Here is a 15,268-nt window from a genome sequence, read left to right as displayed (position 1 = left end):
TGTGAGTGCCCCTAAATGTATGGTAGTGTGCAAACATTTCTATTGTTACTCAAATCTATGTATGTCTATGTTAATTGTTGAAACCAATGGGTTGCTGCTATTCCTGGTCAGGTATCCCTTGTCAAAGTCAATCTGTCAATCATGAACGGGACAACCCTGATGAAATGAAGGCGAAATAAAAATACGGTTACCCACATTTATTTGTAATGGCAGCAAGTGCTGTGAAACATCTTTAATTAAACTAATGAATAATCTTTTAAATGTGGTATGCTTTCCTTGGCTGTTATCTCGGGATCAATAGACTTCTTTGAAGAAGGTAATTGCTCCTCTGGGTGCTCTGACTGCTGTTTAAGAGCAACAGCAGCAAGTTGAAGGCAGATCCTCACTCTCACTAACAAAACAATGGTGCTCGACAGAGAAAAGGCCACCACGGGTTCCAACTGAGGTTAAATATGCTATAAATATTGTGACAGGTGAGAGTGAAAGAACAGGTACGGGCATCTGCACATGTGGGAGTGCGTGCGCACACACACACACACACACACACACACACGCACGTTCGAGGTAACAGCTGTGAAGGCACTGGACTTTAGGAGGAAGAGGAATGAGAGCTATGTGGTCTGGAGCTGAGCAGCAGCTTTGAAGGCATATTGTGGCATTTCCATTGAACACTGAACACCTCATGGAGCCTGAGCTTATGAAGTGATTTATGAAACACCTTTTTTGTGACCTGTCATTCAGTGATTACGACACATGTTATATAACAATCTTCGAGGACTTTCACAGCTATATTTCTCAACACAAGGCTAACCACGATGGTGAAGAAAGCCCAAGGCTAATCCCATATGTGCAACACTGTGTATTTAATGTGTTCCGCATGAAGACATTTTCTACACTGCATATATCTTTGAAATTCAACTTGTTTTGAGTTCATAGATACCAAATATTTGATTGGGTTCCTTGTAGTTTCTGAGGCTGTGGTTACACTTGTCTTTTCAGGGGGGGAGGGGCAAAATGACGTGTTAAATATGTTGTGAAAAGCCTTTATTTTATTTTTTATTTTTTTACCATTCACTTCACTTCCATTTCAACATTAAACGTCATTCCAATTCGGAAAGCTGCCATTTTCCACTTTTCCACAGATAGTCAACCATTGGTTTGAGAACACTTCCTCACAGATGGATACCGCCCAAGCCTAAGTGGAAGTGGAATACATCATTTATGAGCTGATGATTAGCCGCGTGTCATTGCTGCAAATTCTTGGAAAATGTTAAATCACCAGTCTTAAAATAAAATTTTCTGCGCCAAAGTCTTCTAAATAGACTTTATTAACTAATAAATTAAACAGAACATTTTAAGAACATTTTGCAGAATTAAAAAAGGGATGTTCCCAAAAAAAAAAAAAAAAAAAAGGAGTAGCCGGTTTATGTGGAGGCCAGAGGAAGAGCAGATGCTGTTCTGGGCTTTTTTTCTGCCAACGTGGCAAAACTCAGAAAGAGCGAGAGAGAGAGAGAGAGACAGAAGAGAATATTTCACAGAGTGGATCATCCTGTCTACACACATAATGCATCCCCAGTGTTATTGCTGGCAGGAACACAATCCAGATGAGGGCTGCCAGTGCACACCTTCAACACGAGCATCCGGGATCCGATGACCAATGAGAGAGGGAAGACAGCCCAGGAAGGTAGGAGTCACATGACTCGAGGAGCCCAGCCAATGAAATGTTGCCGACTGATATCGATCTCACTAACACAACTAACAGCTGTTGGAAATCTGTGTGGAGATTACAGCTCAACTGATTCCCTCCTATATAATAGAATATAAAGGGATGAAGTATGCCTTTAAGCCACTCTCAGAGAGAAAAGCAAGTAAGCATATTCTTCTCCTTGAAAACTTCTCTGGATCATTGTAAACTTATTATTTTTCAGTTTTGGACTAGTGGTTGGACAAAAGAAGAAAGAAAAAGAAATGCTTAGGCTCTGACAACTTTTTTTCTCCCACTATTGGGTTAAAACTTTAGAGACAGAATGATATATCAAAAGCCGATAAAGAGCCGCATGAGAGCAGCGGGCCAGCACTCACCAAGGGTCCTGAAGGGCCTCTGCTCGGGCACCAAGGAGAAGAAACCGGGCTTCAAGGCGTTTGTGATGATGACGTCAAATAGCTCCTCGAAATCCTTCCTGCAAGAGCCAGAGAAACAACATTAACCCCGTGAGAGGCGCCTGGTGTGAAGGACAATGCCTGGACAGCATCCAAATACACTTGAGTTACACAAGCGCAAATAGCTCGGCTGAAGCTAAACAGTCTGCACAGATGATGGAAAACGGGGAGCGATGAACAGCGTGCACTCCCAGTTACTAAAGCAAACACGCAGTCATGGAGTGATAGTGTGCATGTTGGCAGCTGGAAGGAGGAGCCCTGCAGTAGGGTATGTGCATGTGCAGTACAGTATATGTAAAGAGAATCCCCGTCTTCCATATCATGTGAGAAAGCCTTATGCAGCAGGAAGTACTTCTGCCTGGGAACTTAAACACATGTAAACCAGTTTGATGCATGAGAGTGTGTATGTGCATACTGTGTGATAAAACAGCTTTACTTTCTCAGTACAACCTGACAGTTTGTTTGTATAATATTATGATTTGTGTGCTACACTTTTTTTTGTATTCGACCTTGATCAATTATTACAATTGTCAAATGTTGCCAATGGAGTTATGTATCGAGCAGCTGGATTTGAGTTATTCGTTTGTGCTCATCTTGGAAGGACTTTTGACTGGTTGGAGATAGTAAATGACAATATTTGTGACATTATACAATACATTTCACGTACTGTAATCTGTTTGTCTCTGCACTTTATTTAAATTGTATATTCTATGGTAAATTGAATTAGTACATTCAACATGCTCCTATTTCTTGCACTGTGTTTATTGATTATTGTTATGCCCCACCCACCATTACAAATTCCTTGTATGTAAAAACATACGTGGCAATAAATAGTTCTGATTCTGAATAGACTGAAATGTATTTTGACTATATACATACACACATACACACACATGTATACACATACACACACACACCATTTGTTTCATGGCCGGAGAACTGTGAATTGTATTTTTCTTCCTTAAAAAGAGAAGCTACATGGTATCAAGCCATTCAAGGCTCTGTCTGGACATTTTAGTCCAACACTTCAGACGACTCAACAGCCTCTAACAAATCAATAGAGTCCAGCGCTCCAGCAATAAAAGCCTTCATCTAGTCGTGCCAAGCAGCAGCGTCTCTGGCCAGCTCGGTGGGTATTAACCTCCTGTCAGACAGCTCTGGCCTTGTTGTGCTACTTCTGACAGCCGCCTGTCACTGGCCTCCAGCCGGCTCACCGCACTACAGCGGCTGGAGGCCAGTGGCGGTTTTCTCTAGAAAAGGAGGTCTTGTTCGAGATGTGGAAGAGGGCGGCCTTCGCGAAACAAAAGTGCCCTCTCAACAGTGAAGTGCAGACACGATGAGAAACCAAAGAGTTTTCCGGCCCTTTTCCGCCCGAGTTTGATTCCTAACAAGTTCCTTAACACAAACTGTGCAGGCCGACCGACTGCGTGAACAAAGCACACTACTCTACCTACAACCTCTGGCGAGATGAGGATCGGCCCAACTTCCTCTTGCGGCAACATAAATCTGCATCCCCCTAACCTTGTAAAGCGCTGACCTGAACATGATTTCGAGCATGCACTCTCATTCACAGCTGGGTCTCTCCTTGGGAGGGCGACGCATGCCGCAGCGCTGGAGGTCAAAGGCCCAGGCGGGGAGAGGAGGGGATGAGGGGGGCAGTGAAACAGCGGGGGAGCAAGGGAAAGGGGTGAGGAACAACAGGAGTGACCGGGCTGCTTGCTGCCTCACAGGAAATGGTGAATGGGGAGGGGGGGGATATTGTGAGGAGGAAGGGGGTGAGACAGACGGCCATCCAGAGCAAAGCAACAAAAAAAAACAGCCAACCTGCCTTTTTCTTTGCCTCTCCTGGACTACAGAGAACAATCGGCTATGAGCGTGAAAAGTGAAAAAGCAGACTCCCTCCTCCTCATCCTCCTCCTCCTCCTCCCCTTCCTGAGCATGCGAGTGTAAGATACCAACACCTTCTAAAAAGGACAAGCGGGGCTTATGTTTGTTTAAAGCACAGAAATAACACGGACATTGTGTTTGTTTTGAGGCTCTCTTGCTGCTAGATTGAGTGTATAACAGGCTCAGGCTACAAAAAACACGCCGAAACCGCACAGTGTGCACCGCAGACAGAGGGAGGCCCGTGGAGCACAAAGCCAGCGTTAAACCACAAACGGCTTGCTGGAACAAGAAACCCTGTTGATGCACACCGACAATTATAAAATGAAGTGTTGGGTGTTAAGTGTAAGAAATAGCTAACTGTGAGCATACAGAGTCCAGTGATCATAAGCTTTGCCAAATAAGGAAATTAGATGGGGAGACTTAATGATTGTCGGTAGTACCCGTTAAATTAGTAATTTAGTAGCTTTTTTCAGACCTTTAAAGCGTAGAAACTTAAAAGGTTATATCTATTGGTAAGTGGTAAAGAATCTATCAAACTCCTATTTCCAAAGACAAGCATTATTGAGCTTAAAGAGTCACTTTGGTATTTTTCGCTCTACAGCCCCTCACCCGCCCCTCTCATCCTGTGTGACTCCCCCGTCGACGCTGTGGAGTCCTTCCGCTTCCTGGGCTCCATCATTTCCCAGGACCTCAAGTGGGGGGTCCTGGGAAAAAAGAAGGCCCAGCAGAGGATGTTCTTCCTGAGGCAGCTGAGGAAATTCAACCTGCCAAAGAAAATGATGGTGCGGTTCTACACTGCCATCGTTGAGTCCATCCTCTGCTCCTCCATCACCGTCTGGTACGCTGCAGCCACTGCCAAGGACAAGGCCGGGCTGCAGCGCATCATCCGCTCTGCGGAGAGGGTGATTGGCTGCAATTTGCCATCCCTCCAGGTCCTGTCCACTTCCAGGACACTGAAGCGGGCAAGAAAGATCGCAGCTGACCCCTCTCACCCTGGACACAACCTGTTCGTGTCCCTCCCCTCTGGCAGGAGGTTGAGGTCCATCAGGACTAAGACCTCACGCCACACTAACAGTTTCTTCCCGTCGGCAGTCGGGCTCATCAATAGAGCCCGGGTTCCCCACTGACTGACTATCACAGGACTATTCTCATTTCATATTCACCATTTATTTTTATTTTTATTCCTTTCTCTCCTCCTACCGGTCACTCCACTGCACAATTCATATTTAAACACTCATGCCACATACACTTAACTTTAACTTTAACTTAAACACACACGTCACTTTAACATATACTTATATTAATGTTATCTGTTGTCTGAGCACTTTATCTTTATCTGATTTAGACATCATTGCACTGTTGCTGTCGTTGATTGTTGTTTGTCTCGTCTAATGTCTAATGTATGCACCTTCCGCCTAACTAAATTCCTCGTTTGTGCAAACATTCCTGGCAATAAACGGTTTCTGATTCTGATTATGGAGAAATAAAAACGTTTTTTTCTTTACCTTTTTCTCGATCCGGTTTGTTTATTATTATTGTTATTATCTCAAAGTCATTTGTTTTTTTGCATTGGTTCTTGGTTCGGGTGCCTGAAGTCTGGTCAGTGGTTAGCACACGCTTAACAGATTAGTACTTTTTGCTCAACAATATACGTCAGAAAATACCCCTCTTGTGAATTTTGAAGTGTTTACGCGTCTTAAAAAAGGTGGTTTAGTTTGTTTATTGACAAACTTTAGTTTAAATTTTTTTGACAAATTTGAATTTATGCTTCAAATGATAAACGTGCTGGTCATTTCTGAAGATTATCTTGCCAAACGATGCAAGTATCAGAGTTGTTTGCTTGCCACAGAGCTTATTTTTTGCAATAAGCAAAATTCCAATGTAGAAATTCCATTTAAATATTTATTACGTTTTTACCAGTTTTGACTAACTTCTGGGGCTTTCAAGCATTCTAGCTTGAAAAAAAAAGGGTGCAGGGTGACCATATCACAAAGTGCGTGCTAATTTTGGGGATTTTGAACAAACAGACTTTCCTTCTTTTTCCTCTTAAGAATTAAGATTCGAGTAAAAAACTGTTCTTATTGATGAGGAGTGCATATACCTTTTCACATCCGCAATGTAAAAAGATCAAAAGGTTGAACAAAAAACAAAAACAGGAATAGCTCAATGTTCAGAGTGGGCTGCTGAAGGCTGCTGGGAGATATGCCAGTTATGGTGAGCGCTGCAGACCGGGTCCTGGTCTTGCTACAGAGTCTTACCCCAGGATGTGTTCACAGATAAGCCTGCAGTAGTCACTGTGGGAGCTGGTGATGAGGATGAGGACTTTCCCGGCGTTCTTCATGCTGCGCAACCAGGTCTTGACGGAGTCAGAGCAGGGCTGCAGGTACCGGCCCGGGTCCCTCTTCATACTGGGGAAGTACGTCCCTGCGTCCGCTGTAAGGAGACACAAATGGACAAAGTCAGACAGATAAAAAAAGAATTAAGCTACACCAAGCTTTGTAAAGCATTTAGATACAACACTATTTGGGGGTCAAATAATGACACTCACGTAGTCAATTATTTACATTGCATTTGTCTGAGAACACATCAAAACATCAGCGGTACATGGTTGAACATGTTGAAACTCCACAAATTCTCTAACATTTAGGAGCTTAAGATGAGTCTTCAAATGGGGGAAATAAATCACAACGGATTAGCCTCTTCCCAGAATCCCATAAAACCTTTCAGCAGACAGGCATCAAAGGACACATGCTTGCATTTCTTACTACTGCAAACTAAATGTTTGCGGATTGATCCGAGGGTGAACCGCGTGGCCAAAGGCTTTTTTTGTGTGTGTGTGCTGAACAGGCCCAAGTGGATGATTTCTGCTTCCACATCACTAACTATGTCAAGGTTTGCATGCTCAACATTACCAGACAGCGGTTTCAACATTTGATGTTGTCTCTACACGCTAAGAAGCCGGTTGTATAGCTACTGTCATTGTTCTGCTGAATCCTCCAGATTCATTTACACATCCATTTACCTCGAGGTAAGGAAGAGCTCGGGGTCATACCCCCCACACACTTCTGAGGCACTGTCAATGGGCTTTCCTCACTTTGAAGCCCCCTTTAGCTGCCCTTCAGAACATCCTGTCTGCATACTGCTCAGAGCTAAATATGGCAGCGCTCTGATCTGTGTTACACAATCCCAGTCCATCACAGAATATATCTTTTATTGACCTAATGTTCTCAACAAAGCCTTGTGAATATAAGGTAAAAACCCACAAATTAAACATAACCTGCAAAGAGTAGAAACACATGATGCTGACATATGACGACTATGTTACGAAATGTGAGGAAACTTGGTGAAATGGCATCTTGAGGGGGGTTTGTAATTACAGGAACTAAGACTGTTTTTATAATCCTGATGAGTTACAAAGAAAAACACCTCCCTTTCCTCTGCTGTGCGATTACTGTTAATCGGGCATGAACTAATGATGTAAACAAAACTTGAATCCAAACGTTGTGCAACTTTATCGAAACAGAGAAACGGGGCGAACTGTAACATGCTGTTTGCTCCGGCGCTGAAGAGGGGGACCAATAGGTGAGAGGTGCCGCTGCTTCTTTCACGAGCGGCGAGAAGAGAGGGCTTAGGAAAACAGGGCAGGTTGTGGATGAGTGGCGTGTATTCATGAGCTGAGGTGTTTACCCTGGCAGAGAGCGCCGGCCTCTCGGAGCGACACTGACAGTCAGATAGACTCTGCGGACTTTTTTTGCCTGACACATGACACCGTTCTGATGTTTTCTTATCAGTGTGAACATCAAAAAGCTCCACAGTCACATTTTTGTGGCAAACCAAGTATACAGATCTGAAGCTTTGATGTTTTGACCCAATAGAAAAAAACACAGCGATAATTGTTACTACTGTATTCTGAGAGGACTTGTAGTAAGTAGTCCATTTTAAATAATTAAGTGTTTTCCGAAGGTGGCGCAAGAGGAAAAAATGTCATTGGGTCCCCAAAATCAAATGGGTTTATCCTCTTAGGAGCATGACAACTGTCTATTCCGTTACAGAATATCTTGTTTGCACTAGAGGATTTGACTAGAGGATGGTGGAAGAGGAAAGCTCACGGTGTGTCCACACTGGCCGGGGTTCATCCTCATGGGAGCGTCAATGTGTTCAGTGAATCTCATGGCATTCTGATGGCTCACTTTTGATATTTATTGTTTACAAAAATTGTATCCCATGGTTGCACAGGCACAAAGGTCAGGAGATCACCGAAAGCAGTCGAAAATATCCCGTGGAGACCATGCATTTTATAACTAGATGTCATAGCTGCCCGGCCAATTAGTTGTGGAGATCTTACTGTATGACAAAGTGAACAACATTATTGCCATCCCTTGGCCAGTCGGGCAAAACATTAGGAGTCTGCGGTACATGAAGTAATACGGTGTTCATGTTTCATAGTACAGACCATAATTACAAGCAGTGGGAGAAAAGGTAATTCATAGGAATGGTTGTTCTTCCCTTTCTTTCTCTGGCATGCATACATTAATTATTTGATAGTAAAAACACAACAGATTTTTATCAACCTTGCTGCCAGTAATTTTCAAAGTGGGGTCTGGGGACCCACAGGGGTCCTCGAGGGGTTTCCAAGAGGACGCCACCAAAAAGGGGAATCATTCATTTTCAATATGAATCCATCCATACGTAGCAATGAGACAGTGTATGAGTATTTTGGCCATGGTTTTTTTTACACTCAGTTACAGAACATCGAAAAGTAAAACATTTAAAAAGGTCCAATTTGTGTCAGTTTAGGAGTCCTTGATGTGACAAAAGTGTATGGACCACTGGTCTAGGATGTGGGGACTTAACTTGTAGCAAATTATGCTCTTAGCATCTCTGACGTCACCTATAGATTCCTAATGAGACCTTTAGAGGCCTTTGAATCAGACACAAACTTTATTTATTTGTAATCCTTCAAATCTTAAAGAAACAAACGATGTTGATTCAAGCTTGCTAAACCTTTGAAGAAAGGGGATTAAGTCACTGGAGCCTGACTTCTTGTGGAGAAACTTGAACTTGAACCGAGAGGCTGTTTTTTTCCCCCCATACTTCCTGGAGTTGAGTACAATGACCCCAAATCTTTTGACATCAGAAACTGCTAAATAACAAACTACTCTGTTCTTGTGCGTGAGCCTAACATGTGGATGATGGGTTTAAGCAGCTCATGAAAATCCTGCCGTGAGTGTTTGAAAGGTTTGGACATGCTGTCCTCCTGTGGTGGAACACAGGACTTGCATTGGGGAGGGAAAGGCTCTTAAGAGGGCAGTAGAGGTTTCTAACCAGAAGATGACGACAAACACAAACCAATGTGTTTATATGTAAACATTTGGTTCAGATCATCAGCAAAATTCTCTTTTTTCTTTTTCATTGTATCCACAAACGTTTTACACCTTCAGTGAAACAGAAAAAAGCAGGTTGCCATGTCAACATTATGCCCTTGGTGGGGCCGTTTTGTCCTCGGGGACCCGGCAGTAGAAAGCCTATCCTGCCTCATTACCCACGGCCAGGGGGGTCAGCTGAGGGAGGTTAAGAGGTCCCATGTCGCACCGATGTGTGTGATAGAATAAACAACTGACCTCGCCACTATCCTTTGCGGTACATTTGATCAAATGCCATGCTCCACAGATGCAGAGCAGAGGCAGTTTTATTCCTGAAATGTACCACCCAAGCACGATGGTCCCTGGAAAAGGTCCGCCCATTTAGTACGGATTTCAATGTGGGTCGTGTGTATAATTGCCAAAATACCCAACCGAGGAACACAGGACGGATAAAGGGTCCACCTGAAAAGTAAAACCGTACCCTGCGACTTGCGACACTGGGATGTTCGATGCAGGTGTACGTAAGCAAAGCAATGCACTGCTGTGGACGGGGGGCAGCAGCAAAACCTATTTTAGCCAATTAAAAGAAAGGCCAACCTAGAAAGTGTCATCCAACGTCTTTTTTTTGCCTCCAGCCCTGACACGGCCTTGCCGTAACCTCCCAACGACAACTTCCTGTTTGCAGAAATGATGTCCGATGTGTGTCTGGCAATAGGCCGGGAGAAGAGAGGCCCGGCTAATACTGTGCCGTCCCGTCGAGAAGACCGTATTTCAAACTCTACTCGGGGTCTCACCAGTGCCAGCTTACTCCACACAGCATGTGGGTTGCTGTTGAGTGAAATGTGCCTCTGCAGGCTTCGGCTGTGATGGGAGCGAAGTGCCCTGAAGGGCCCGCAGGCCTGTGGCTGGGCACCGGGCCCGGACGGCTGGAGAGCTGCCCAACGTCAGAGAGAGAACCGCAGTCGGCAGCGACTCAATCTCCCTCACACATCAAAGGGGCCTGACAGGATGCACAAATCAACAGTTGCCAGTGCAAATTAGGGGCGAGGACGGGAGCGTTTCACAAACAGCCACACTAAAATGTGATGAGGGGACAGAATCTGGAGGTTATCAAGTTAATGAGCAAGGAAGATGAAGGCTATCAAAACAAATACGAATAAATTGATACATTCAATCCATTTCCCCATTGTACGTCAAGCTCTGTGTATATCTTTACAAAGCACATGGGGGTGATTTCTGAAGGGAAGCTATAATCCCAAGTGTTTTCCCCGAAGCATCCACACAAGCTGTGTTTTTCAGCACCTGTTGGAACCACGTAGAAAACAGTGGCCGGGCCATTTTGTCTGTGTGGACTTGCCATTTTTAGCAGAATGACCGCAAATTGCTGCATCGTGTCCTTTGTGGTCCACGTAAGTTTTTTTCTTTTACGTCTTTTACGAGGAGAAAAATGCAATAAAACTGAATAAAAAGCATGGACAAAGGAAACGCTCTTGACATAAACAAAGTATGACGTCCATGTGTAATATACAGCATTTTGGATGTGTGTCCTTCTTTAACAGTGAATTGGTAGAATGGGATATTAAAGTACAATATCAAATGTTTAGCGTTAAATTCATACAAATGTTGACATCATGGTAAATATACGTTTTCTGTTTAGGAGCTGTGTTGGAAAAAAGTAATCAAATACTTTAATATTATTGTTTCGTAAGGTAAGATAATTATTTGTATTTCTTTATTATGCTGCATGGCAGTTTAACGTCGGCACACACACAGCGGCATGGACAGCAGTATTACAGCAACGTACCTCACATGGGTCGTGACTAGGGTTGCAAAATTCCAGGAATATTCAAAGTTGGAAACTTTCCATGGGAATTAATGGGAATAAACGGGAATATACGGGAATTAACAGGAATAAACTGGAAATTTTGGGGTAATTTTACTGTATTTACCTTGTCATAAGCAGGCATGCATGCAAACATTTATAATACAACTTTTAAAAATGACATTTATGTTGAATAAAAAAGGTGTATCCCCTATGATCACCACCCCCAACCTAATTTTTTTTGTTGCGAGCTATAATTGAAATCTCTATCTGTCTGAAATACCGCTCTTGGCCTCTACGCAACTCGGCGCTCTCACACTTGCCAGCATAGGGCTGAAACGTTCAGACGCAACACTGATGACAAAGACGTTCAAAAACAACAGAACGTTTTATGTTTACGTTTATGTTTCTGGCAGACAATGTTCCCAACCAGCTGCATTCAGGGTCCAGCTGAGCTAGGCGTGCATAGTCTTGCTCTCTTAAACTACATTAAAGTTCCCTGTTATATGCTTTTGCAAAAAAAAACGTTCAAAATTTCCAAAATTCCCGAGCCAAATTGCCCGTGGAAACTTACCGGAAATTTAACAGAAAATTTCCGCCCCTTTGAAACCTTAGTCGTGAGTCAAGAAGACATGGAGCTCACAATTTGTCTCAACCACTAGGCAAAAATAAGCCATGGAGGACCACGTTAAAAACATTTGGAACAACTATCTTGATCAGACAGTTATCATATCTTATTTCATTCCCATGCTGTTCTCTCCCCGACACAGTCCTGCCTATAACGGATGCTAACAGCCAACATTAACGGAGGTTGCATGGACTTGATTATGGGACGCTCAATCTCTACTCGACTGAAAATAAGTGTCAGGAGAATTTAAATTAAAATGCTATCATGATGTGTAAAAATATATATGAGATACTAGAGAGGTAATGTTTGACTGTTTATCTTCCTGAGCAGCGTCAATAAAACTGCTAATGATGCATTTAGTTTTTTATATATTTTAATAAAAATACTATTTCGTTATGACAATAACCACTATATAAATCAATAACAAAGTAAAAGGATAACATTTATCTGTCAGTCAAACTGTTGCCGAAGCCAGTCGGGCAAAGAGCAGAAACATCTTTGCCATGAAGAAAAACCCTCAGTGCCATTCTTTGCTCTTCTTTCATTGAAGAAATATTCTCAAATTCGGATATAACGAATGCTATTGCAACAATAATTTACACAATGCACATGTAACTACATCACGACAAGTGCTAGGCAGGAAATGCTTTACTTCTTCACACAAATTAGTCACAATCAGGCCAATAGCAGATTTCTCGGAGCAGTTATATATATTTGTTCTTTGTCTTAATGATTTCTACTTCCAAAGGTTTCCCTCCACGTGAAGAAGAAATTCTGCCGAAGCTCAGCGCCGAGGCGACAATAAAGAACAAAGCCAGCTCAGGAAAGAAAGGGACGGTGGTTTTTGGACATACGTGTGCAGATCCCTGTGGGGGGACATTGACGCCAGTGGCACAGTCACTCTCCCCTCAGAGGTAATGTGAGGGACAGTGCAATCTGTCATTACAACAAACCAGAGCTATATTTAGCCGGGGCTATCTTAAGAAAACTTTGAAGATTCCTACATCAAGGTCTGATCTCATTAGGACCAAATCTTGAATTTATGAATCCTCGCAAAACACTGTACAGTCACTTCTGCAGCTTAAGCAATGTGCAGAGGCATCTGAAATACATTGAAAGAAATTATCCCAAAATATCCCAATTAAAGTTCATTAAAGAAGTTAAATTACCCTCCAACGTATATTTAAGTAAATCTATATTGGCTGAATGCTGCTGACTCACAGAAGAACAATAAAAAAGAAAGCACAGAAAGCAAAACGTGGAACATCCTGAGCAAGCCCGACCAGGTTCCTTTTAATCATAGGGGGTTTATGGCACTTTAGTGATGAATGAGCCTCCCATCTCAAGGTGCAATCTCCATAAACAACAGCTTCGGGCCAAAAGGAGCATGTTGGGAGTCATCTCTCTCTTAGCAGACAACGTTTCGACATCTCGACAGTCCTGGTTGGTTCTTTACCATTTCTCAGTTTGTCATTTTTGAATTCCTGCACAAAATACCCCAACAAACAGTCCAAATGTGCAGTTTATAGCCGTCTCATGGTCACAGTGGCCGCGAGCGTCTCCTCGTGTGACATAGCATGCAGACTGAGCTCGCTGTAGGACATGTGATGGAGTGGAGGGAGAGCTTTCACACGCTACACGTGGAGTAAACATGAAGGAACTCCAACTTAGTTCAACTCTGTATCAATACAAAAGGCATCATCACAGATATTTTATAAACAGTTTTTTCGTACAGTACCAAATTGACTCAATGTGTCACCCCATCGCTATTATTCTGTTGGATATCAATCGACTGAAATTGATGTAACATGATCCTCTGATGGTTTTACTAGAGAAGACTCAGATTTAATTCCCCCTTGTTTAACTCCATAATCTGTGCGGTTAGGCAGGATTGCAGGAGCAGAGCCGAAATTGAAAAAAAAGTGTCTTCCCAGACACTGTCTGGCTAAATACCAGCAGTGTGTCAAAGCAGAGAGAACCAGATATTTTTCTTTAACTCGTCTTCAAACATGCCAAGTTTTATTTGATTATAAATACAGTAATCAAACCATGCAGTTACAAATTGTCATGAAGCAACTCTGAATACCTGTGAATCTTTCCTAAGATTCTAAATTGGCTAAATTGACGCTCTACGATTACATTACATTACATTTAGCTGACGCTTTAATCCAAAGCAATTTACAATAAGTGCATTCAACCGTGAGTACAAACTCGGAACAACAAGAATCAAGAAAGTACGATTTCTTCAAGAAAGTTAAACTACAAAGTGCTATCAGTAAGTGCTATTAAAGTGCTACTACGATGCTACTTTCTTTATTCAAGGTATAGTCGAAAAAGATGAGTTCTCCTATGACCCGTCAAAAGTAAGACCCTGCCCCTTGTGTCTGACCAACTTTGAATCGATTTCTCTCTCTCCTCTTTGTGACATTATGTCACAGATGAATCCTAGTGTTACATTAATGCAAAGAATGTCAAATTTGAGCACCTTTAACTTCTGCTTCATGACTGCAAACCATGACACATCTCTTTTGGTGCACAGTTTATACATCGGCATAGCGCGAACAAATCAAACGGCTATTATGATGGCTTCCTCTGTTTTGGACTCTCCAGGTTTCTAATCTCTCAATGGTCACAAGGCTCAACACTAACTTTTAAAAGTGGTTGCTGAAACTGAAAATAAATTTGCCATTTTTAGTCACCTGATAGTTTGAGTAATTAAAATTCAACGCAGTTATACGTCAGCTTAATAAAGAAAATGTGACATAAAACAATGTGCAGCTGTTATGTTCTTCACAGATCACTCAAAAAAGAACCCAGCGAGTCACTGTTTGCTTGTTCATCTGCGCTTTCCTTTTCAAATAATTTTTTTTCTGGACTTTTATGGCGATTCCCACCACGGATCCATTGGTCCATTCAGCACTGAAGTCTTGGAGTATGTAGTAAGTAAGTTGACGTTGGCGTCCCTCAAGTGACGCCATCATCAGTATTGCCGCTGACGGCAACCAAAGACCAAGCATTGGTTGCCAATTTCTCAAAATGACTGTTGAGCTCTGGGTCAGCAATGCCAGGATGATTTACAATTGGTCAACAACACAAGTCGGCATGTAAAAGCTGAACTCTCTTCACGGATGGAGGCAATTCCACTGAAATGAATTGATTCCAGTCTAAAATCTCATCGCTATAAATGCTGGTGTGACCCAGCCTTTAGTGGGCCCGGTCACAAGGGGAGAAAGGAAAATGGAGTTGCAGAATACTGTCTTGTGCTTTGAGTTCTTAGATAATTCACTTGCCCTTAATTTGAAGGCTGAATCCATGTGCATTCTAACAGTCCAATGTTAGTTTTTTTTTCATGTTGCCAGGATCTGGTTCAACGTGGCAACAGCCTCACAAATTCATCGTGTTTTTCAC

At 42.7% G+C, this 15,268-nt stretch overlaps 1 protein-coding gene across 1 annotated transcript in view; it reads right to left on the bottom strand.

The window, feature by feature from the left end:
- nt5dc1 (5'-nucleotidase domain containing 1) overlaps positions 1-15,268 on the bottom strand; it is a 50,867-nt gene that overhangs the window by 14,104 nt on the left and 21,495 nt on the right. The window contains exons 7-8 of the mRNA XM_079215033.1: positions 6,306-6,480; positions 2,083-2,180 (exon numbers count right to left, since the gene is read on the bottom strand). Of these exons, the coding sequence (XP_079071159.1) occupies positions 2,083-2,180; positions 6,306-6,480 (273 nt within the window). The remainder of the gene's footprint in view (positions 1-2,082; positions 2,181-6,305; positions 6,481-15,268) is intronic.

Source organism: Taurulus bubalis (genome assembly GCF_910589615.1).
Source record: "Taurulus bubalis genome assembly, chromosome: 3".
In the NCBI taxonomy this organism is placed as follows: Eukaryota; Metazoa; Chordata; class Actinopteri; order Perciformes; family Cottidae; genus Taurulus; species Taurulus bubalis.
Note: the sequence above shows the minus strand (reverse complement) of the source record. Positions and strands in the feature narration are given on the sequence as shown.